Source organism: Vipera ursinii (assembly GCF_947247035.1).
Source record: "Vipera ursinii genome assembly, chromosome: 5".
Classification (NCBI taxonomy): domain Eukaryota; kingdom Metazoa; phylum Chordata; class Lepidosauria; order Squamata; family Viperidae; genus Vipera; species Vipera ursinii.
The window spans coordinates 21,184,459-21,207,618 of NC_139518.1; the positions used below are offsets into that span (position 1 = coordinate 21,184,459).

The 23,160-nt window shown below is 39.6% G+C and overlaps 1 protein-coding gene across 4 annotated transcripts in view; it reads left to right on the forward strand.

Annotated features, from left to right (window-relative positions):
* The window catches only part of PPM1L (protein phosphatase, Mg2+/Mn2+ dependent 1L), a 188,274-nt gene extending 176,086 nt beyond the window's left edge, over nucleotides 1-12,188 (forward strand). For all 4 annotated transcript variants that reach the window (XM_083364315.1, XM_083364318.1, XM_083364316.1 and 1 more), the window contains one exon: nucleotides 1,900-12,188. In XM_083364315.1, coding sequence (XP_083220441.1) covers nucleotides 1,900-2,246 — 347 coding nt within the window. In that variant the 3' untranslated portion in view covers nucleotides 2,247-12,188. The remainder of the gene's footprint in view (nucleotides 1-1,899) is intronic.
* Nucleotides 12,189-23,160: the final 10,972 nt, after the last annotated feature.

A 23,160-nucleotide genomic window follows, 5' to 3' on the forward strand; every position in this document is an offset into this window, starting at 1 on the left:
TGTACTTTCTGCATCAGGTATAAGATTCAAAACATAAAAATATATCATGATAGAAAAGGATATGTTCTGAATATGTTTTTGTTTTTTCTAATAGTGCCATTTTCTTTTTAATCTGTATGCATGTAAGATCCAGAGACAAAATTAGTATAGGAAGGAACCCCTGCACTAGGGATTGTGAGCCAAATATAGTACAATAGCCAGAGTGTTCTCCAAACTTCCTGAAAACAGATAAATCAGGATCCAGAGCTTTGGAAAGTGGAAGTCCCACAACAGAGCCCATCTTTTCAGCTAAATACTTGAGCACTGGATTGTAAGCTGGGTCACATAAGTACAAGTGAGTCCAATAACATCTCCCTTAGCATCTGTCAAGCTTTTTGTGCTAACTCATTTATTGTGTTCCATTTGTTAAAATTTAAAATCACAACATGTATGAGTTGTAAGAGATTTATAGAGTTTTTCAGGAGTGGGATCTAAGCTTTGGCTCAGTGTACAAATCCACTAAACCAGAGGTCCCCAACCTTTTGAGCACCAGGGACCGGTTCTGTGGAGAGAGGTTTTTCTGGTTTCATGTACTGCATGCATCTCACAGATGGGGCTTTACCTGTTTACCCGGACCGGTTTCAGGCATCCTGCAACCCGATGCCAGTCCATGGACTGGGGGTTGGGGACCCCTGCACTAAACGATCCCAACTTAGTTTTAGTTTCAAAATTACCCTCCTTTCAAAACCCACCTGTGGCAAAGTTCAATTTTAGAAGAAGGATTCCTTTGCAACACAAATGTGGGGGGGGGGAAATCCTTATAATATTCACCTTGCATCTCCTTTAATTTCAACCCTTTCTTTACTTCAAGTAGAGAACAGGTTCCTCTTCCTGATTTTCTTTTTTTATATTTATAGGCACCAGCCTTAGGTAGTGAGGTTGAGCCAGTCATTAAACTTTTAGCCCAACCAAGACAATAATGGCAAGCCATTTATCAAAATGTTGCCTAGATAATAGCATGGATGTATCCATGTAGTTACCAAGAGTCAAAGCAGACTGAATGGAAGGTAGGTGCGTATATATATATATATATATATATATATATATATATATATATATATGTGTGTGTGTGTGTGTGTGTGTGTGTGTGTGTGTGTGTGTGTGTGTGTGAAATGTTAACTATTTAGATTACCTTGCTAGGCCCCAAACATGGGGCAAATCTTTGCAGAAGCTAACAAAGCGAGAGAGATCCTGTGGCTCAAGAGGTAAAAACACTGCCTAATGTGCAATCAGCCCAGGTTCGAATCTCAGAAGGGTATGGCTGACTGATGAAAACTAATAAGTTAGAAATGCATTTCAGTCTCCCTTAATTCTTTGTTAGTAATTTACACACACACACACACACACACACACACACACACACATATATATATATTTGTAACCTAAATCTGGTCAATTCCTTAACCATTCCTCATAGGGTATGTTCTCCAGATCCTTTATAATCCTAGTAGTTTTGAGATGCAGACAGCAGTTTCACCAGTTTATTGCATGGTAAAAGGGTCTTTTGTGACCATGGTATGCTCTCAAAATTTCAGATGTGTCTGCTGGTTCAAAATACCTAGTGATTTTGAAGTAGACGGGCATATAGATATGGTTTTCTGGCTATGTTTGCCTTAAGTTGTGGAATCCTTTCCCTATGTTGAAAAGGACAAGGTTCAACTGATGAGCAAAATTTCCTTCCTATGTCTTGGCAGCAGACATACTGGTACATTATAAGAAAGGATTTTCTTAAGAAAAAAAACGGTGAAGTTACTTGGTTTTCCTAAGTGATTTAATAACCTAGTGTCATGGAAGCTTCTGAGAACAATTTCCCATAAACACAGTTTAATCATTTTTTTCTCTCTCCTTCTCTCTTCCCAGGCGGCTTCATCAGTTTCAATGGTTCCTGGCGTGTTCAGGGGATCCTGGCCATGTCTCGTTCTCTTGGGGATTACCCGCTGAAAAATCTGAATGTTGTCATCCCTGATCCAGATATCTTGACCTTTGACCTGGACAAACTCCAGCCAGAGTTCATGATCTTAGCTTCCGATGGGCTCTGGGATGCTTTCAGTAATGAGGAAGCAGTGCGGTTCATCAAAGAACGTTTAGATGAGCCACATTTTGGAGCCAAGAGTATAGTGCTCCAGTCTTTTTATAGGGGATGCCCTGACAACATTACAGTCATGGTGGTTAAGTTCAAAAGCAGCAACAGAGTGGAAGACCAATAAAAAGAGAAAGAAAGGGGGAAAAAGAGAGGAAGAAAGAAAAGTAATACCACACTCTGCCTCTCCATTGGCGAACTTCTTCATTTAACCTTTACTCTTCAACACAGTAGACGTTTGTAGCAAGTATATTAGTGTTAAAGTTGTACATCCAAAAACAAGAGTAGAAAAACCACTCTTTTTGCTAAACACAGCAAAGTCAACAATTCATTTTATTTTTTAATGAAAAGTATCTCTTTTATTTTCTAGAACTCTAATGATCTCAGCTTAGAAAATCCTTCAGTTATAAAGGCCTGTGACTCCTGCTTCAGAGCCTGCAATTCGCTTAGTCTTCACACAACAGCTTAGGATTGCATTTGGATTTGGGCAGCTAAGATATGAGACTTGAGACTGGCATGGGATTGCCATCAATGTAACTATACATTCTGCCATCATCTCCTTCATATTGCTACACCTGCTTAGTTAAAGCTTAGTTAAACTGCAGAAGGAATAAAGGTGGGTAGCTAACAGTTTGTAGTTGTTGACTCAAAACAAGGAGGTATCAATGGGTCCACAACTACTGTCCCTTCCTATTAGTATACATCCTGCTATATCATTAGCATTAAACAATTGAGCTTTTCCATTGCCATGTTTATAAGATTTGTGTGCATGCCGCTGAATGATCTTTGTTTCTTTTTAAAAATCTAGCCAGTAAATAGCTTTTGAGGTCCATGCTCATTGAAAAATGTCCTCTTTATTAATTCTTGTTTCTGGTTGGGCTGAACTAATTCTTGTTTCTAGTTTAGGATCATAACTCTGTGCAGTTCAGACATCAAAAACTGGTATAAAATGTATCTTTAGCTTAGAAGATTCTGATATAAGACTTTAGCATTTCTAAACTTGGTATTTAAAGGATAAGGCTAGGATATTAATGAAGCCAGCAAACTGAAATGGAAATTTAGTGCCAAACTGGTGAAATAAACAGGTAGAGCTTTTTTTTTCTTTTTTCATTAGCAGTGAAGCTTTGTTCCAAAACAGAAAAATTAGCAAGCAAGTTTTACAATTTAAATATTTAATGATGTAAATCATCAAAAGCCAGTCCTAGTAGTAAGTGTTGCCTGCATATACAGTAGCTGCAGTTTGAAATCTATGGAGTTTGGTACAAGCTGGCTGCTTAATTCCAGTGTGCCTATCATTTGCGTATCTCATGACTAACTTTCTGCAGATTGATAGCTCCAGATGTGTTGGGCTGCAGTTCTCATAATTCCAGTTCCAACATCTGGAAAGTGAAAGATTGAGAAGGCTTTGGGTAACAAATACACTTTGTTGTAATCAGTGATGGTATCTGACCTTGAGTATTTGCTGTATCATTCAAAATGTAACTTCTTTCTGTTGCTCGAATTATGAAGCATGACCAGGCATTCTGATTTATGATAGACCCAGTAGAATTTTTCTGCAAGCAGAAAAGGCATTAATAGATACTATCACTGAGGAACTCAAATAGCATTATTTCCAAAAGAAAACAAAATTAGACTTGTTAGTATGTGGAATACTGGTCATGCCTACAGGCTGTAATTTAGAATCAAAACTATAGAAACATGAGTCAAAATACCCCATTAGATTGCTGCAAAGATGTTCTAATTAAGGTGCTCTAATTAATTGGACATTGCCAGGATTAATAATTTGTGAAGTGCTATTTAATCATCTTATTTCATTCTCTGTTGGTACATAGAGGATCTCCTGAACAATTAACTCAGAGCCAATAGGGAAGGTAGTTTAGTCGATCCCTGAAGTGGTTGGGTAACTTGAAATTCATATAGTGGATTAACACAGGGGTGGGCAGCTATGGCCCTTTTACAACCTGTAAAACATGGTTGGCTAAAGAATTCTGAGAGTTGAAGCCCATAGGTCAAAATGAGGCCATAATTGTCCACCTTTGGATTAAGATATACCAAGTGTGCATTAGTTGCTATTGGTGTCTTTATTTCTTGCCTTTGTTATGTCTTCTCAGATGCATTAGATTCTCAAAATATTGCTAGGTTTGCTAGTTTTGATTGAATGATTACATGCCATCAAGTTGATACTGACTCTTGCAGACTACATAGAGTTCCTCCATGATGATCTGTCCCTAACCTGGTCCTTCAGCAATTCCACCAGTGCACTCATTTGTCCTGTTGACCTCTTCTTCTTTTTTTCCTTCCCCCATCCCAGGATTAAAACTGTTTCCAGATAGCTCGGTCTTTGTGTAATGTCTAAAATGGGATGGATTTCCTAGTTTTAGCTTCAGATTATTTGGGTGATGAAAGAAAAAGAAAAATATGCTTCCCCGATCTTTATTTCGTTGCATGCTTGAATAAAAATGAAGGGGCATCTTCAAGTCAAAGGCCTATTTAAAAAAATCAAAAATAAAATTATGAACTAATGCACCAGAGTCATTAACTATGGTTATACTACAAAATGGAAATACTAAACCAAAAAGTGAAATGGTTTTCTTTTTAATTTTTTATCTTTCTAAACCTCTGTAGTACTTAAATTTTGAGGTATGTGGAATAAGAATTACAAATTAAAAAATAATCTTGTTTTACCTGGTAGTAGGAGATGCAAGTCCAAACTCTTATGTGGCTGTAGCTAGGAACAGTTAATTTAGGCAAGTATTAGCTGCAGCTCTTTTGAGGGCCATAACAAAATAGTTTCTCCCACCTCTTTACCATTATAACTGAGCTCTAGGGCCCTAGATGAGATTATTGAAAACCTATTGTATTTTTTACTCCCTTTGTCGATTAAGTCCTGACTTTCCATCAGGACTTTTGAAGAGTAACAGAACAATCCGCTGCACTAGTTTTAAACTACTACCAATAGCATCTCTTTGTGATTTGTTTTTAATTTCTTGAAGGAATATCAAGGTCAGCTATCCTGAAGTTTCTGTTGTATATGCTAAGGCACATGAAGCAATTTTGCACTAGAGGCAACTTCAAAAATAAAACCAGAACTACTCTGAATCATTAAAATGTAAAAATCAATTACTTAGAACCATCTGGAAAGTTCTTTTCTGATGCATTTGTGCATATGAGTTGTCATTATTTATGAGTTGATTTGTAAATGAGATTAACTCAACTAAAACTAAAAATCTTTTAGAAATGAATAGCTATTCTCAATACCTATTTATATTATTTATCTGCACACCCGTCCTTCACTATTGAAAACTATCAACAAATGTTGACTCTTTATAAGATACATAACTTTTGTGATAGGTACTAATATTTTATATGTGTTAAATTAAAGTAGGACTAGAAGAATTGGGGGACATTGCCATAACTAGACATCTTGGAAATATGTACGTCAGAACAGTGTCAAGCAAGAGTTAAAAGAGTATTAATCACTGATCTGCAAAACCTACTTGGGAATAAAACCCTTAATTCAGTACATCTAACCTTTAGGAGATATTCCTAGGATTGCACTGCTTAACATATTAATATCAGTATACTGACAGCACACTAATATCAGTATTAGAAAGAGGAATGACTGAAACGTACTTCCTATTCCAGTGTTGTTTCTTGTTCAGAACATTGAAGCATATGAGACTTCAGAAAGTTTTCCAATTTTTTTATAGCCCAGAATAAATGGTTTAATTGTGTTATGGAAATGCAGCATTATCTATGAAAAATAATCATAGTAAAAACACAGGTAAATGGAACCAGGAAATGTATTCATTTGCAGTCTGTTGAAAGCTGTTTTTAATGTCTGAGGAAGAGAAAATTCATCGTTAACAGGAATATAGCTGTAAACAATTACAGAGTACAGATTATATTCAGTCAAATGTTTAAAAAGGCCACATTTGGCTAGTCACCTAGTCAGTGAAGGGCAAAAATATGCACGCTGCGCAAATGGCTATTCAGAATTAGTGGCATCATTCAAATAGTTACAGTATAGACATTTGCAGTCTTCACTTGGAGAAAAAGCTCCTGCTTAACAAGAAAACAGGCTGAGATAATAGAAGAGCTTGACCTGAAATGTGGTATTTCTGTTGAAACAAAATGGTCATACCCATATCATATAGACAATATTTCAAATCTCTGCATTTTTACAAACTCAGAATATTCGATCAGGCATAGTAAAAACAAGAAATATGCTTAATGCTATTGATTTGGATTCAGAGATACCTTGCACAAGTGAAAAAGTTCATCAACAAATTCCTTGACTTTCCCATGGGTGCCATGGCATAATGTCAAAGATTATCTTGATCTGCAGGAATGTTTTTGAAAAAAAGAGTAGGAACAGGGAAGGAGGAGGAAGAGGAACCAGGAAGCTGCCACGGCCCAGTTCTGCAGACTCTTCACTGAATTTGACCTGTTGAATACCATCAGTCAATTAAATGATTATTTAGTCCGAAGAACCGGTCACTGTCAATGTAACTCCCAGAATCTTTGATCACTGGCCAAATTGATTGGTGGAGCTGAGATTTGTACCTCACCAATATCAAAAGAGTTACATGTTCCTCACTGAAGGACACTATACAGCAAATATAGGCTATTTAGTGGCCTTCTACTCCTATGTTTTGGGTTCCAACTCTCATTATGGCATACAGCAAGGAATCATAGGAGTTACAGTCCAGAACAGCTGATGTGTACTATGTTGCTTACTTCTATAATAACATAGCAGTCAATCAGTATTACAATTTATTGAAATTTATCTTGGTTCTAAATTTATTTTAAAGCAGTGCACACTAAATTATTTCTACCCTAATTTGTGACCAGTTCTTAATTAGGAAAAAAAACCTCTTGCTTTAGATTTATGGGTGCATAGAGCCTAATAAAATGCAATAGTCACATGGTTTTTATTACTATTAAAAATGTAAGAGCACCTATGCGGAAATTAATAAAAACTCTAGGATTACTGATATACTGTAACTTTGCTTTCATTTTGTCCTTAGGCAGTGGGAAATGTCAATTTGCAGTTCATGGGAAGGAAAAAGCAAAACTTTTACTTGTAAAAGTGGTAAATTAAAACAATAGATTTATGCAGTATTTTCAAATGTCATACAGGAAATATATTATTTGGGCAATTTGTGATTTAGGAAAAGGTTTGTCATTGTTCATATTTTAGTCTGTGCTAACAAAGATGCATATTTTTGTAGAGAATATAATATATAACATGCATACTATTCTCTGAACAAAAGCTTCCCTATATTGTAGGAATGAACTAACAATATTTATTGTGAAGCTTCTAAGCCACACTGGTTAGTAACAGCAACACTGCAAGCAGCGGAGACAAACTAATTGTAGATTTATGGCACAACTATATTTTCAGTTTAATTGATCTCCAAAGGCGCAATCCAGTCTGTCATAAGAATTTTGGATCCATGGGAAATGATTCAGCACAGGGCACACAAAACCTCCTTGTGATTTCTTACCTTCATTTCCAGGCACCTAAAGCTATTTACACAGAATCCAATTAAGACAGTTAAACAAGCATGAATTCTTCTCCCTCACACCTTCCTCCTTTCTCTGCTTCAGCTAATAAAGGAATAGGAATGTGGTGGTGATTTATTACTGCTTGGGCCAGTACATCCTTGGCTAACGGTAGTTGGCTTAATCTTGAGGCTGTTCAGATGTACAGCAAGTTCCTTCCCAGTTAGGAATAAGAAAGTGTTTGTTCCATTGGCTGGCCTGGTCTCTCAAACTGGCAGGACTTGATCTTCTTTTTCAGCCCTAACTGAAGCCATCTGCCTTGAGAATATGCATCCCTTACTGGCTCTCTCTCTTTTTCAGTGGTCTTCCCTGGACTTCACCCAGGAACACTTTAGGAGCCTTGCCCCAAACTCTTCTGGAACCAGCATGCATGCCTTCCGCAATTCAAACTGCCTAAAATCCACTTTGGTTTCCAATCATCATCTTTTCTTCTTCCCGCAAATCTTCTCAACTTACACTATCTTGCTTCTTTTCCATATCAGCCCACCCTGCCTAGGAAAGTTTTTGCCTATATGAAGTTTATTCTCTGCTCTTCTCCCAAACTGCATTATCATAGATGAATAGTTTCCTTGTCTGCAAGCTCAGGTGACACAGGGTAGTGGACTGTGCTTAGTTGCTATATATTGTCATTCAGTCCAAAATGAAGTATTTGTAGATCACCCTGTTAGACACATATTCCTAAAGTTCAGATCTCGGGGGTTTACTCCTAAGTAAGGAATATAAGATTGCAGTAAGTGAGTCATGCATAATGTTAATCTCTCCTATTAAAGGCAATGGTGTGAAAATTGAACATTAAAGTATTCAGGTTAGTGCATTTATAAGCGTAGAATAGAAATATGTTCATGGTGGCTGAAGAACCATTCTACTGTAGTCTCATGCCAAGCTAGACTGTCATTATTAAGGGTGTATTTCTTTTGTCTTCCTTGATGATGGTACACGGATGCACATACCAAAGTATCTATGTACATTCTGGTTGGCTACATGTTATCCTAATAGAATCTAAGACAAAAATACATGGTTCTGCAGCTACCTCTGTGAAGCAGCTTATTCTAGATTGTAGTTTAGCAAAAGCTAGCCAAGAACTCATGATCCTGCAGCATTTTTTGAACATCAATCTTGATTTTGTTGATATTTGCCATTTATGTCAAATCCCAGGGATCAGAAGTTCAGTTCAGCTCTGAAGAGGGCTGAATAGGATGTTCCCGAGGTCACCTCAGTTCAGAGGAAGCCATCCTACTCTTTTGTGTGGTCCTGGCTTGAGTTCAAATACATTAAAAGTTGGCTCGGCTTTAGAAGATAATACTCCCATGACCTCTGCAGTTTCCCACTCACGCTGGAGGCTAAGGAGTCAAAAAAAATGTTACAGGCTGTTGAAGTTTAGAGAGAATAGGAAGCAGGGATGGAGGGGATTAGAAACTACCTCTTAACTTAGCCAATGTTTTTAAGCTTACAAAAACATGCTGGGAGAGCAGTTCTTCTACAGAACAGTAGTTTGTAGTTTCTTGCAGTAAACAAGCTTAGATCTTGACAGGTCTTGTTCTATCAAGCCAAGACCAAATATGTTTGGAGAAAAAGGTACCCATAACCTTTAAGGCTATCTTAAAAGATTTTTTAAAAAGAAATAGGGAAAAAAACCTTTAAAATTACATGCAAAAGTTGAGGCACTTCTGGCTAAATTGCATATTTCAGTGAATCCTTAATTACATTGAGGCTGACAAAAAGCTTTCCATGATACAAAGTTAAGCACACCATCTTTTTTTTACCAAATTTGAACAGATACTATTATTTATATGCAATTAGTATAGATTCAGTAACAAAACAATGAATATGGCAGGGACTAAAGTTGGATCTCTTTTCCATTCTTCTTTGCAGAAGCCTTCTAGAACAGAAGACGTTTTAGGTTTTCTTATATGCACTATTTGTATCAGATCTCCCCAGAAATGTTCAATAATGTTCAAGCCTCAGAACGGTGAAAGCCATTCCAAAACCTCGTTTCCTTTCTTTTTTTTTTGCATCCTTGTGACCATTTAATTTTCCCAGCTACCAATAAATTTGTGTGTAATAACTTGTTAGAAAGACTATTGACTATAATTGTTCAAAAGCAAGTTTAGCTCTTGCCGGGTTTCCATGTAGCACTGGTATTCCATATTATCCAGTTATTTCCATAGGAATAAATTAAATCTTAAACACAAAGCGTAAGTTTTATCCTGATTTCCAAGGGGAATTCTGGCTTTTCTCCACAATCAGGACAATTAATAGTTCAGGCTTAAACTAAATTTTTTGCTCTGGTATTTTTTAAAAAACCCCAATACTGTTATCACTTTAATTGTTGCCCCTGCGGTTACAGCCACAGTGCAAATTCATTTACTGGGGCACTAAGATATTGGAAAAATTCTGGTAATCCAGAGGAAAGTGAGTGGGGCAGGTGATACTGTTTTTCAACCTGGGCAACTTCTAGCTGTCTGGACTTCAGATTTCAGCATTTCCCAGAAAACACAGCCATTGCTGGATCAAAATCTAGAAGCACATCTAGAAGTTCCCAGGACTGGGAAATGTTTTCCTATCCTATCCACATAGTCTATTCCTTTTGCAATGCAGTCCAAGAGAAATAATTGCCCATAGTTTAGCAAAGTTGAGCCAATGTTTCTTACCCCTTCTTAAGGCCAGATGTGAACAACCATTCTGGGGAATGAACACCTTTGGCTGTTCAGCTGATATTGGACTCCCAGTTCTTGTGAACCTCAGCCAGATGATGAGAGCCACTAACAGATGCTGTACTATTGTGGAGATTGAGAAAGCAAGGCTCGCCAACTATAGGAGTGAGTACTCTGCATTGCAATTCATTCCTCACCATTGGTCGTATTGCTACATAGATCGGAATTGGGGTTCAGAAGCATTTGGAAGGCAGAAGCTCAGCCCTTTAATATCTGGAGGAAGAGAAGGAAACCTAGTAGAGGTAGCCCTTGGCTTACAACCAGAATTGAGACTAAACTGTCTGTTCTAAGCAAGATGATTGTTAAATGGATTGTACCAAATTTTACAAACTTTTTTTGCTGTGGTTGTAAAACAAATCACAGCAGTTGTTAAATGAATCAAGTGGATGTTAAGCAAATCCTGCTTCCCTGATTAACTTTGCTCGTCGGAAGACAGCTGGGAAGGTCACAAAGGGCGATCATGTGATCCCAGGATGTTGCAACCTTTATAAATACATGCCGGTTGCTAAATGCCCAAATTTTGTTAATGAAATCATGGAGATGCGGTGTGCAAGGACTGACCATAAGTCACTTTTTTTGTGCTCACTAAATGAATTGTAAGTCGAGGACTACCTGTCCCCACCAATACCAATGTGCCTGCAGATAACTAGGTGCCTGTCCAGGCTTTCAGTCCATCTGAATTTGTTTTAAATTTAAAATGGATAAATGAGAGGATGGGCTGTCAATGAGCTTATTTAGTGATACGTGGTTTGTAGCTCAGTTCTGTATTTGAAGATATGCCTCTTTCCCTCAGAAAAGTAAAAAAGTAACTTGACGTAGTGAAGAGCATCCTACGGATGTCTAGCAGGAGAAAGTGTACCGTTGTTTGTGATTGCCTGTATCTCAGTACTCATTTCTGAATACACAGCACCATCATGTTTTCAGAATTGCAGTGTCTGTTTGCTCAAAACAGTTGTTGTCTTCCAATAAAGTGGTCTTTATCATTTTTTTTACCCATTTCTGAACTGTGAAAGACAGCAAGGCTATTGAATGCAAATCTAAGAAACTTTTGGCCTTTTAATCATGGAGGTGAATTTGGGAAAACTCCAAGATGCCTTCTGTTTAGATCAGTTTCAAGGATCAACTTTTTAAAATATGTGTACACAGCAAAGGGTGTGCAACACATAGAACATGCACCAATGTTCTATGCAAGACATCACCTATGAAGCCAATGCTTGGTGCACATATGCTGTATTATGTTACATTTGCAACAACATATATACTAGGAATTCAGAATTTTATTTTAAAGTTTAGTGGAAATCTCCCAAGTGTTCACCAAAACCCGAATTTAAAATAATAATTTCAACCTACCCAAATCCAATGTTTTGGTCATAACGAAGAATAAAAAGAGGGGCTTTTGAAACCTCAAAAATTCTTGATATTTGTAGGTTTCTTTTGTACGTTATTCTACATCTTGTCTCTAAGAGACAATTTGAAACATGATCAGATGAAATGTAAATACGTTAACATTCGCTGTTAGTGTAACCTAAAAGTGACAGTACACAGTCACTTCTAGATGTAGGCAGTTATGGTATCTTCAATGTGTGCGTTAGACAACATAGGTTTTCCTTTTTTTAGATGTGTGAAGAATATATGTTCCATGCAATTGAGATTCTGTCTTAATGTCTACAGGAAGTGTAAACTACTGAGGAAAAAAAGGAAACAAAATAAAAGCCTTGGCTGTATGGTTAAAATAAAAAATAAAGACTTCAAACGAAGCATATTTAAATAAACAAGTCTAATTTTAATTGTGTGTGTTAGCCTCATTTTAAACCAGCTGACTTTCCAAGAAGCATGTTCTGTCTTTCATATGAATAACATGAAAAATGTACTTCTTTCTTGTATAGGTAGTTTTCGACTTGCAACACTTCATTTAGCGACTATTCAAAGTTACAGCGGCACTGAAAAAAAGTGACTTATGACCATTTTTCACACTTATGACCATTGCAGCATTCCCATGGTCAGGTGAAGAAGTTCAGATGCTTGGCAACTGGCCCAGTGTCCCTGGGTCTAAATGATTAGTTTTTGGGACCTTCTGACAAGCAAAGTCAATGGGGAAGCCAGATTCACTTAACAACCATGTTACTAAAAAACCTGCATTGTTTCACTTAACAACTGTGGCAAGAAAAGTCATAAAATGAAGCAAAATTTACAACTGTCTCACCAACATAAATTTTGGGCTCAATTGTGGTCATAAGTCAAGGACTGCCTGTGTTATGTGTTTAGCTGAAGAACAGGATGAAAAAGAGACATTTTCTTCTTGTGCAGGCAAAATTCGATTATTCTGTCGATTTTGGAAGTGAAATGGAGCCATAGAAAGCCTGGTTAATTATGGTTTATATCTCACCAACCTATCTGCATTTTAATACAAGTTGCAGGCAAGCTTTGAGCAGCTGCCATTTTGGGGTACACAAAAGCAAACTTAATAATGAAGTTTAAAATGTCTGATTCGTTCAGCTCCCAAATGGTTAGGCCAGGATAACATAGACCAAGTCAGGTTTCAGAATGACATTGCAAACCTTGGTTAAACAGCAGCAATAAAGGGAAGTATAAGATGACTCAGTGCTTGTGTTCATTAATCAAGCTTTTTGGATTAGTGTATTATGTGAACACAGCTTTACAGAATGCTGAAGTATATAATTTCTAGCAATAACCGCCTGTAGGGAAATAAGGTAGAATTTGGAGAGAGCAAATTATTTATTTCTTTGAAGCTTCCAAGAGCTGGGAGTCTGCTAGAACAAAGAAAAGGAAGAAATGTATTTTTAAGTCTCCTCTTCCTCCATCATACTATCCTCATTACATACATTTATATCATTATTCACATTTATCTTCCACCTGTATATTGAAACTTTCAAACCAACTTAGAGAAATAAACCAAAAGGCAAACTATAAATCACAATACAATCAAAACATCTGAAATAAGTGTAATTAAAAGCTTGATGAAGTTAAATGTAAAAGGATCTCAACTAGAGTAAATGAATGCAGTGTTGAGAACCCACATGTTCTATTTCATATTCTATAGATACTAGATTCCCATTTTCCATTCCATTTTGGTAAAATCAGATGTATGCTGATAAATCACATGTAACTACAGTAGCTTTCAAGTAAAAGTATTACTTACTACATCACAATGCCCATTCTTGTTGTAATAGTTTAATATTGTGGTTAAGGCACCAGGATAGAACTCAAAAGACCATGAGTTCTGGCCTACCTTAAGCAGAAAGCCAATTGGGTGACTTTAAGCCAGTCACATTCTCTCAGCCCTAGAAAGAAGGCAATGGCAAACCACTTTGGAAATCCTATCAAAAAAAACTGTCACCAGGAGTCAACACTGATCAGAAGGCACAAAACAAATAATGGTATTAATATGGTATTAATATAGCAAGCTGATTTCCCTCAAAATGCAGAAACATTGACTTAAATATTAGTAAAGCAATTTGATTCATTTTCCCCACCTTCAGGACCATGGGGTATAATTAAATTTCTCTCTGAATGATTTTTGTTGACACAGGAAGATGAGCTTTCAATGATAATGGTTTCCAATTCTATTTCCTACTTACACTTAAATATACCATGTTTTGCATCAAATGTCATAACATCATAGAGTATAAACAGATAAATGTTATTTGTCAAATATACACGTCCACCCTTATCACAGGAAGTTGCAATAATAGGAAAGTAGAAATAGCAGAATAAGCAGATTTCCGAGTGCTGTGTGGAAAAGGCCCAATGCTTGTTATACAATAACGTTAAGATCCATAAAACCTAAATTTACTGGCTGTGGGTTCTGGATGATGGAAAATAGTTCAAATTCCCATCACCTGGGGGCAATATTCCTTTGTACGGTTAGACTAGTATAGGAGGTGAAAATAAGTCATGAATAAAAGAAGTGATAGAACTATTCCTTGCACCAAGAAAAATTGGCAAGTAAATGGAATGATCTCTATGGAGTCCCTGGTGTTCTCTGAGTTTGGTTGTTTTGATTGTTTACTTGCGGACATTTCGTCTTCGACACTGAAGACATTACCTAGTTGGGTAATGAAATGTCTACAACAAAACATCCAAGTTCAGAGAGCACCAAGGACTTCACAGTTCAGTCCTAAACTACAAATATTCTCTTTTGGAATAGTCTCCATTTGCCATCAGTCAATGAGTAGAAACATGAGAAATTCTTGTTATGTAACAAAAGAAGTTGTGTAAATTTCTTTTATGGGAATAATATTGATTATCTTCTAACTAAGCTTTCTCTAGCTTTTTTCCTAGAAAACTATGTTCTACTTATTTAATGAATAATTCATATGTCATTTATGTTCAGCACTTTCAAAGAGAGGAGATCAGGAATCATTTCAAAAGTAAACTGAACAATTCTGGGGGGCACCAAGGTAGACAAAATCTGAAAATCAAAGACTGGCAATACCACTTTTACTATAAAGTTATAGTAACAGAATCTTGCAAGTCTGAATGCACTTTCTTTATCTTTGTGAGAACTAGGGAAGGTCATATATGAAATGCTTTTTAAAATTACATTTCAAGCCCAGACTTAGATTTCTTTCATCTGGCTGTTATGCCTTGGTTGCAGTTCCTCCTCCTGTTCCTGGTGGGTGCAAGAATTCTGGGAGGTGAAGTCCACATGTCTTAAAGTTGCCATAGTTGCCCATGCCTGCCCAAGATTACAATAGTTTTTTATCAGTTACAATATTTCTCTATCCAAGTGCTAATCAGCTTGCCTCTGCTGAACTTTTCAAGAGCAGCCAGAGTTGGCTAAGTACTGTTGTGACAATTTTGCAATGACAATAACTCCCCCAAAAGCTCATTTCGCTCAGTACGGTTTTGGGGTTGACTTTGCACCCTAATGTATGCATTCTGGGGTAAAAAATTTAAATCATTTAAAATACATGTATTTATTCAAAGATCAATTCCAAGAAGATTTTGTCATTAATATCACTGAAATTTAAAAGTTGTTATGACTATGGAGAATTTTATTTGGAGTTGTGAAATAGGAAGATGTTTTATGGCCACTAGAGGTCACTCTAGGTCAATAAAACACTAGTTTTATTTTAAAGAAATCAGTAATACAGTGATAAACACTGTTAAATTCATGGCAATATTTCAGATTATTGCAAATAATTGAATAGTAATGTTTACTTATGAATTCCTCAGAAGCAAATGGCCAATGTTTTTATCCTGATTTTCTCTGGATCCTATTTTCTTACTTCTCAATGACCCAGTCTCAGCTAGAAGAGTTGAAGTAGTGGTTGACATTCCAGCTCCTTAACATCTGTCCCAGATGAGTTGAGTCTACAAGAACAAGAATCCCTACTGGAAAAAATGATTTGAGGCATTGGGGATGGGTTATTGTCAGCTGTTTCTCTTTTCAGTCTCTCACAGACACAGGCATGCAATTTTATGTTCTATTTACTAAGCAATCCCAGAGTCTTTGCCTCTGTCTCTTTAAGAAAGAATAGTTGATTGCATCCCACTTTTTTCACTTCTAAGTCCAGAAATATGGCTACACCATGGAAGAGACGCTCTCTTTCTCTCTGTGTGTGTGATACATACATACATACATACATACATACATGCACACTGTATATATATATATACACGCTAACAGGTTAATAAACAGCAAAGTTAAACTTCAAAACAATCATGTTAAATATTTAACCTGATTACTGATTCAATAAATTTTCTAGGTTGGCAAAATGTTCCGCACAATCATGGATCAGCCAGGGAAAAAAACATGTTTATTAAAAGTCTGACATTCCCACCAGGGCCTTTCCCTTCGGCTGCTTCCAGGAGGGGGCAGGACCAACCGGCCTCACTTCAGAAGAGGCAGACGGGCAATCCAGACGAAAGTGGAAGGAGGGAGGAAAAGTTGCGACCAGGTATGGGGTCCAAGTTCAAGGAGTCACATCCTCTTCTGGCCTCCCAGGCCTCCAGCCGGGCTTCCCCCCCAAAAAAAATCTTTAAAATCCAGGTGGAAAATAATTTAAAACACACAAATATATTATTTCTGTCTCCCAGAAGACTACAGGAAAAAAATTCCCAGGGCTGCTGTTTTTCAGAAGCCGGCGAGATAAATTCCTGTGGAAAATATCTTCTTCACCAGCGACATCCGGTAGCTGCTGCCCACCAGCTCCATGTCAGCCCCCGAGACGGTGCTGCCCTCACTGGTGAACTGGGCAGTCACTGGGTCTGCTGCGGCCGTCCAAGGGCTCCCAGCTGACCAGGAGGCCGGGGAAGAGCAGGCACTTATCCAGGTTCTAACAGGCCTGGGGCTGGGGCTGGATGTTGGCCACAGGCTCCTCAATGGGCAGCAGCACTTGCACATTGGTGAGGGCCATGGCCGAGGCAAGGGCGTTGGTGTTGTAGGATAGTCCACACTCACCTAGGTGGCCTCCGCAGTGCACCCCCAGCTGACCAACAGGTGCCGCAGGGCCCACTCCAGCCCCTGCCTGGAGTACTGGTATCTGAGCAGGGTCACGTTGTAATGGGGGTGGGCTCCGCCTGCTCAGCTTGTTTCTGGAGATGCCAGGTCAGGGCGGCCATGTTAAGCCAGAAGTCCTTGCTGCTGGTGTCGCTCTGCGAGGAGTCACTGAAGAGCAGGCTAGCATTGGGCAGGAACTGCTCAACTGGCGCTGTGTGCAGCAGGTGGAAGCTGAGAACTGGGGAGGCCAGGGCGCTGCTGAAGACCTGGATGCCCACTGGGAAGGACATGGTCAGCTTCCCAGTGACATTAATGAGGCAGCTGTCCACCTTCTGGCCCTTGAAGTAAGCGTGGATGTATACAGTGAAGGTCGTGGCCACGGGCAGGGCGCCTTGGAGCCCAGGACCATGGGGGAGGGCCCATGGCAAATGCCCAGGGCCAGTGGTGGCTGCTGCTGGGAGGCTGTGAAGAGGCCATGCTTGGTCAGGGCAGAGGTGCTTTGGGAGGTCAGAACATACAGTGGGGCAAGGCTGAAAGAGTGGGGCGTGTCTGCCCCAAGGCTGGTGGCCGATGTGGCCGAGGGCCTCTTGCAGAGGGTTCGTCAAACAGGAGGCACTGTGGGGGGGCCAGGGGGCATGTGGGGCCAAAGGAGAGAAGGGAACGTGCTCAGAGGAGGCATCTGAGGCAGAGAGACCCCTGCTGTCCAGGTCACGGCTCCGGGGGCCCAGGGGGAGGGGCTGGTAGAGCCAGAGTGAAACTGTTTTGTGGCCAAAATATAGTGTCCAAAGCTGGGTTTTTGTAATAAAATAAACCACAAAAACCTAAACAGGGTTAACATTAACCAGGCTTAGAATATAATGCCAATTTGATGCTAGGTCTAACTTACCTAGTTAAATTATTTGGGCGAGCCCAGTCAAAGAGTGACATCCATGCTTAGTTCTTGACTTGTTATTAGAACTGACTAGCAACTGTTTGCATGGATGAAGTCATCTCTATGGATCTTCATCCCACTGTCAAAGCATCCTCAGTGGAGGGTGATGTCATCCATGTCTGTCTTCCAGAAATGGTTGTCAGCTAATTCCAGCAGTTGGGCAAGAAGTAAGATGCAGCCTCAGTCACTGGTAAACAAAGTTAGTACAAAATAAAGCAATATTTTGTGCACTGTTGCAACAACTTTATTCTAAAAACACTTGTGTTGTTACTGTATACATAACTTATTCTTTGTGGTGTCACATTACAAACATTAAAAAGAAAATAGAATAAAATAGAAGCTGGCAATATAAGCATTGCATAATCTGCGTAACCATCAAGTAAAAGTAGCTAATTCCACTGAGGATTAAAATTAATTGAAATATCTGGGAATATAAAAAGAAGCTTGCTTGATACCAAAGAAAGGCTGTGCCAGAATGTAAATAAGATGTGCCCAAGACATTTTGCTGCCTCAGGCAGAGATCCAATCATCGAAACTAAAACTTGTGCCAAGTTACTTTGGCACTCTCTTAGGAGCAAAAACAGAATAATTATTAAACATGCACACAGATTCTTAACCATTCATTGTTAACATTCAAACCCTGCAGCGTAAGGCAACTACCTGGCTATAACATATGAGTCATATGCCCTTAAAAAAACTATAAAATTGTTCTTTGGAAAGCAAATATGATCCATGTAACAAATCTGCAGGCAGTCAAATACCCCAATTTAAGTTCAGTGAACTTTAAAATATCTGCTAGAGGCTAAAAGAGATGCCCCCCCCCAAATCAATCCTAATGATCAAGAAGAAAAACAACCCACCTAACAGAGCAATATGTCCTCTAGGGGGGAAAAAGGGAGTGAGAGGCTATGATAGGGATGTATAAGACTATTGATAAAGAGACAACCGTTTTTTATTATTATCATCACACACAGGAAGAAGTAGATCCTGCCTTTAGGGACACCGGAAGCCAAATTTTTCTTTTGGTTTTTGCCAAGCTCCACTGTGTATATAGGTGCAGAGGATTACAAGAACTGGGCTACAGAAGTACAGAGCACACTAAAAAAAAAGAGTAAAGGTTTCCCCTGTCCAGTTTTGTCTGACTCTGGTGGTGATGTTCATCACTGTTTCCTAGCTGAAGGAGCCAGTATTGTCTGATGACACTTCGGTGGTCATGTAGACAGCATGACTATACACAGAAGGTGTACAGAATGTTATTACCTTCCCACCGGAATGGTACCTATTTATCTATTTGAATTTGCATGCTTTCGAACTGTTAGGTTGGCAGGACCTGGAGCAAGTACCTGGGTGTTGAACCGCTAATCTTTTGGTGATAAGCCCCAGTGTCTTAACTGCTAGGTCACTGTGCCATCACAGAACGCACAGAATAGCAACAAAGAGATACAGAAATGTTAATGTCTCATGAATTTTGGCAGCCCAAAAGTAGAATCATTTTTTTAAAAAATCTTTTTTTATTTTCTTTTTCCTCTAGCCAACTGTTAATCCTTTCTCTTCTCTCTTAAGAGTAAAGTTAAAGACACAGGTGAGCTTACTTTCTAGTACATGTACAGTACATGTAATGTTGATGGAAACAATTATCTAGACCCGTACCAATCGGGCTTCAGGCCGGGGTACAGCACGGAGACGGCATTGGTCGCTCTGATAAATGATCTCTGGAGAGCCCGGGACAGGGGCCATTCCTCTGTCCTAGTCTTATTAGACCTCTCGGCGGCTTTCGATACCATCGACCATGGTATCTTGCTGCGACGCCTCAGGGGACTGGGAGTGGGAGGCACGGTTCTGCGCTGGTTCTCCTCCTTTCTCCAGGGTCGCTCGCAGTCGGTGTTGGCAGGAGGACAGAGGTCGACCCCGAGGCCTCTCGCTTGCGGAGTACCTCAGGGGTCGGTCCTCTCGCCTCTCCTGTTCAACATCTACATGAAACCGCTGGGCGAGATCATTCGCAGCTTTGGAGTAGGGTACCATCAGTATGCTGATGACACCCAGCTTTTCATCTCAACTCCAAACAACATCAGTGATGCCCTCGACGTGATGTCCCGCTGCCTGAAAGCGGTCCGGGAATGGATGGGGAGGAACAGGCTTCAACTGAACCCGGACAAGACTGAATGGCTGTACGTACCGGCTAGCCAGGATACTCAGAACATCCCATCCCTTAACATCGGGGACGAGTTACTACCCCCTGTTGATAGGGCCCGCAACCTGGGTGTCCTCCTTGACTCGCAGCTCTCCCTGGAAGATCACATAGGAGCTGTGACCAAGGGGGCCTTCTCCCGGGTTCGACTAGTTCGCCAATTACGGCCTTATCTGGACCTGGATGCCTTACGTACAGTCACCCATGCTCTTGTGACCTCTCGCCTAGACTACTGTAACGCTCTCTACTTGGGGCTGCCCTTGAGATCCACTCGGAAGCTTCAACTGGTGCAAAGTGCAGCGGCGCGGACACTCTTGGGAGCCTCCCGATACTCCCATATCACACCTCTCCTCCGTGCGCTGCACTGGCTTCCAGTTGCCTTCCGTGTGAAGTTCAAGGTGCTGACAATGACATACAAAGCCCTACATGGCATGGGTCCGGACTACCTGCGGGAGCACCTTCTGCCAATGTCAACGCCCCACCGTCCTGTGCGCTCCCACAGAGAGGGCCTCCTCAGGGTGCCACCGCTCAAGGAATGTCGGCTGGTGGCCCCCAGGGGGAGGGCATTCTCAGTGGGTGCGCCAGCCCTCTGGAACAGCTTGCCAACCGAAATCCGGATGGCCCCCGACCTCCGCACCTTCCGGCGCGAATTAAAAACTTACCTGTTCCAGCAGTCCGGCCTGGCCTGATAGCTCTTATTGGGGTCCCAATTTGTATTTTACTATTGTTTGTTTTTCACTACGGTTCATTCTGTATGCCTATCTTATTCTGTACACCGCCCTGAGTCCCTCGGGAGAAGGGCGGTTTATAAAAACAAATAAATAAATAAATAAATAAATAAAAAGAGGAGGGGGGGAGTTGCGAATGTGTTCTTCCAGCATTTCTTAAACTGAAGCCCTTTGATTTTCTGGAGATTGTATATCCACGTTCTAACCAAATCTGACTCTACTGGGCTGAATTCCTTCACTTCACTACAAGACCAGCTACCTCTTTCTGCCATTTGGTAACTTCATCTCTTATGCCCCAAATCCTCTCAACTTACAGTTGCCCTTCTTCAAAAGAAAAGGCAAATTTCTCATTTGCTTGCATTCCAACAGAATTATACAATAAGCTTTCGTTACATCTGCATCTTTTTGCTGCTCAGATTTCTAAAGGGGCCAGAGGAGAAATAACTGGGAAGATGCATGCAACTCCCTGAACAGCGGTGCTTAACATTTCATGAACCCTTTTGAATTTTCAATAGTGGTAGTCCTTGACTTATAACCACAATTGAGCCCAAAATTTCTGTTGCTGAGACATTTGTTAAGTGAGTTTTGGCCCATTTTATGACCTTTCTTGCCACAGTTGTTAAATGAATCACTGAAGTTGTTAAGTTAGTAACACGGTTGTTAAATGAATCTGGCTTTCCCATTGACTTTGCTTGTCAGAAGGTCAAAAAAGATGATCACATGACCATGGGACACTGCAATTGTCATAAATATGAGTGAGTTGCCAAGTGTCTGAATGTTGATCACGTGACCATGGTGATGCTGCAATGGTCGCACGTGTGAAAAACTATTTATATTTATAATTGAATTTCTATACCGCCCTTCTCCCGAAGGACTCATGAACCTTTGCTTTCAGTTACTGGAATATCTTCTTTTGGCAGCAATAACAACCATTAAATGTTCTGTATGCATCAGAATTAAGTCCCAGCAGAAATACCGTAGATCTGATTGAACCTATGGCCATGTTTCACATCTTTAATCTACAAGCTTTAAATCGGGTTGTCAACCTTCAAACGAATTTGGCTTGTAATGATAAGGTAGCTTGTCATTAGGTTTTGAGACAAGCTATCCCATTAAAGAAGACTATTCTACATTTTGTCAGATTCCTCTAATTAGTTAATTATTTCTTCTGTTCTGATCCTTTATATCACCCAGTTCAGGTCCAAAGCTTGTAACATATTTTATCATCAAAAGCAGGCTCAATTGGCATCCCAATATCAGATATATGTCAGCACTCAAACCAACCTCTGAAACCTGAGAATACAATTCTGTTAGTTATTAACTTGTTCAAATTTACCTGCCCACTCCTTTTGGATTATATTAGTTGACTTATCTCATTTTGCCTGTACTTCTGGTTTATTGCTTAACTTGATTTTCTATTCAGTCAGTTTTAGAACTTTGTCCCAGCCGTGTTTAATGTTTACATTCTCCACTGGAACCTGGTCCTCCTTTGCCATATCTTCTTCATAACTAGAGTGAGGTGCTCTTCAGCTGAATCATCCATGTAAGCCTTAATTCTGCTATCTTTTTAGAATTGCCTTTCTTATTCATCTTCTTAATACTATTCCTGTCTGTTATTTGACTATTCAGACAAACATGAACAGTGAAAATTATCAGACAAGCTGAGCTGGGAAGAAAGCCATCAATTCAATGTACTATGGTTCCCGGCTACTAACCATGCCATCCCCAATAATTTTTTTTTAAAAAGCAGGATCCTGTCTTAGTTGGGAGAGGCACGGTACAGGTAGTTCTCAAGTTATGATTACCATTGGGAAAAATTGTGCTAAACAAGACGGTTGTTAAGTGAGTCACACTTGATTTTACAACCTTTTTTGCAACAGTTGTTAAGCAAATCACTGAAGTTATTAAGTGAACCACATGGTCATTTAGCCAATCTGGCTCCCCCCCAGACTTTGCTTGAAAGGAGCTGGCTGGGAAACTCACCAATGGCCATCACATGACCCCAAGAAAAAATCTTGCCAGACTGAGGACTCTACTAACTGCATCTAAAATATATTCTGTGAAATATGAAGGAGAGGCTGTCTTCACCCTTTTTACAAAATAAAAAAAATCCTGTGGATTTTATTACAAAGTCTTTGCCAACTATAGGGGGCGGTGTTCATCTCTGTTTCAAGGCCATTGAGCCAGTGCTGTCTGAAGACATTTCCACAGTCATGTGGCCAGCATGACATTGCGGAATGCTGTTACCTTTCCACCGAAAGTCACCCAGAAGTGGTACCTATTTATCTACTCACATTTCCATGCTTTCAAACTGCTAGGTTGGCAGGAGCTGGGGCGAGGACAGGAACTCACCCCATCACTTGGCACTCAGGTCTTGAACCTGGGCTGCTGGCTTTCCAGCTGACAAGCCCAGCATCTTAACACAAAATATCTGAACTAAATTGCC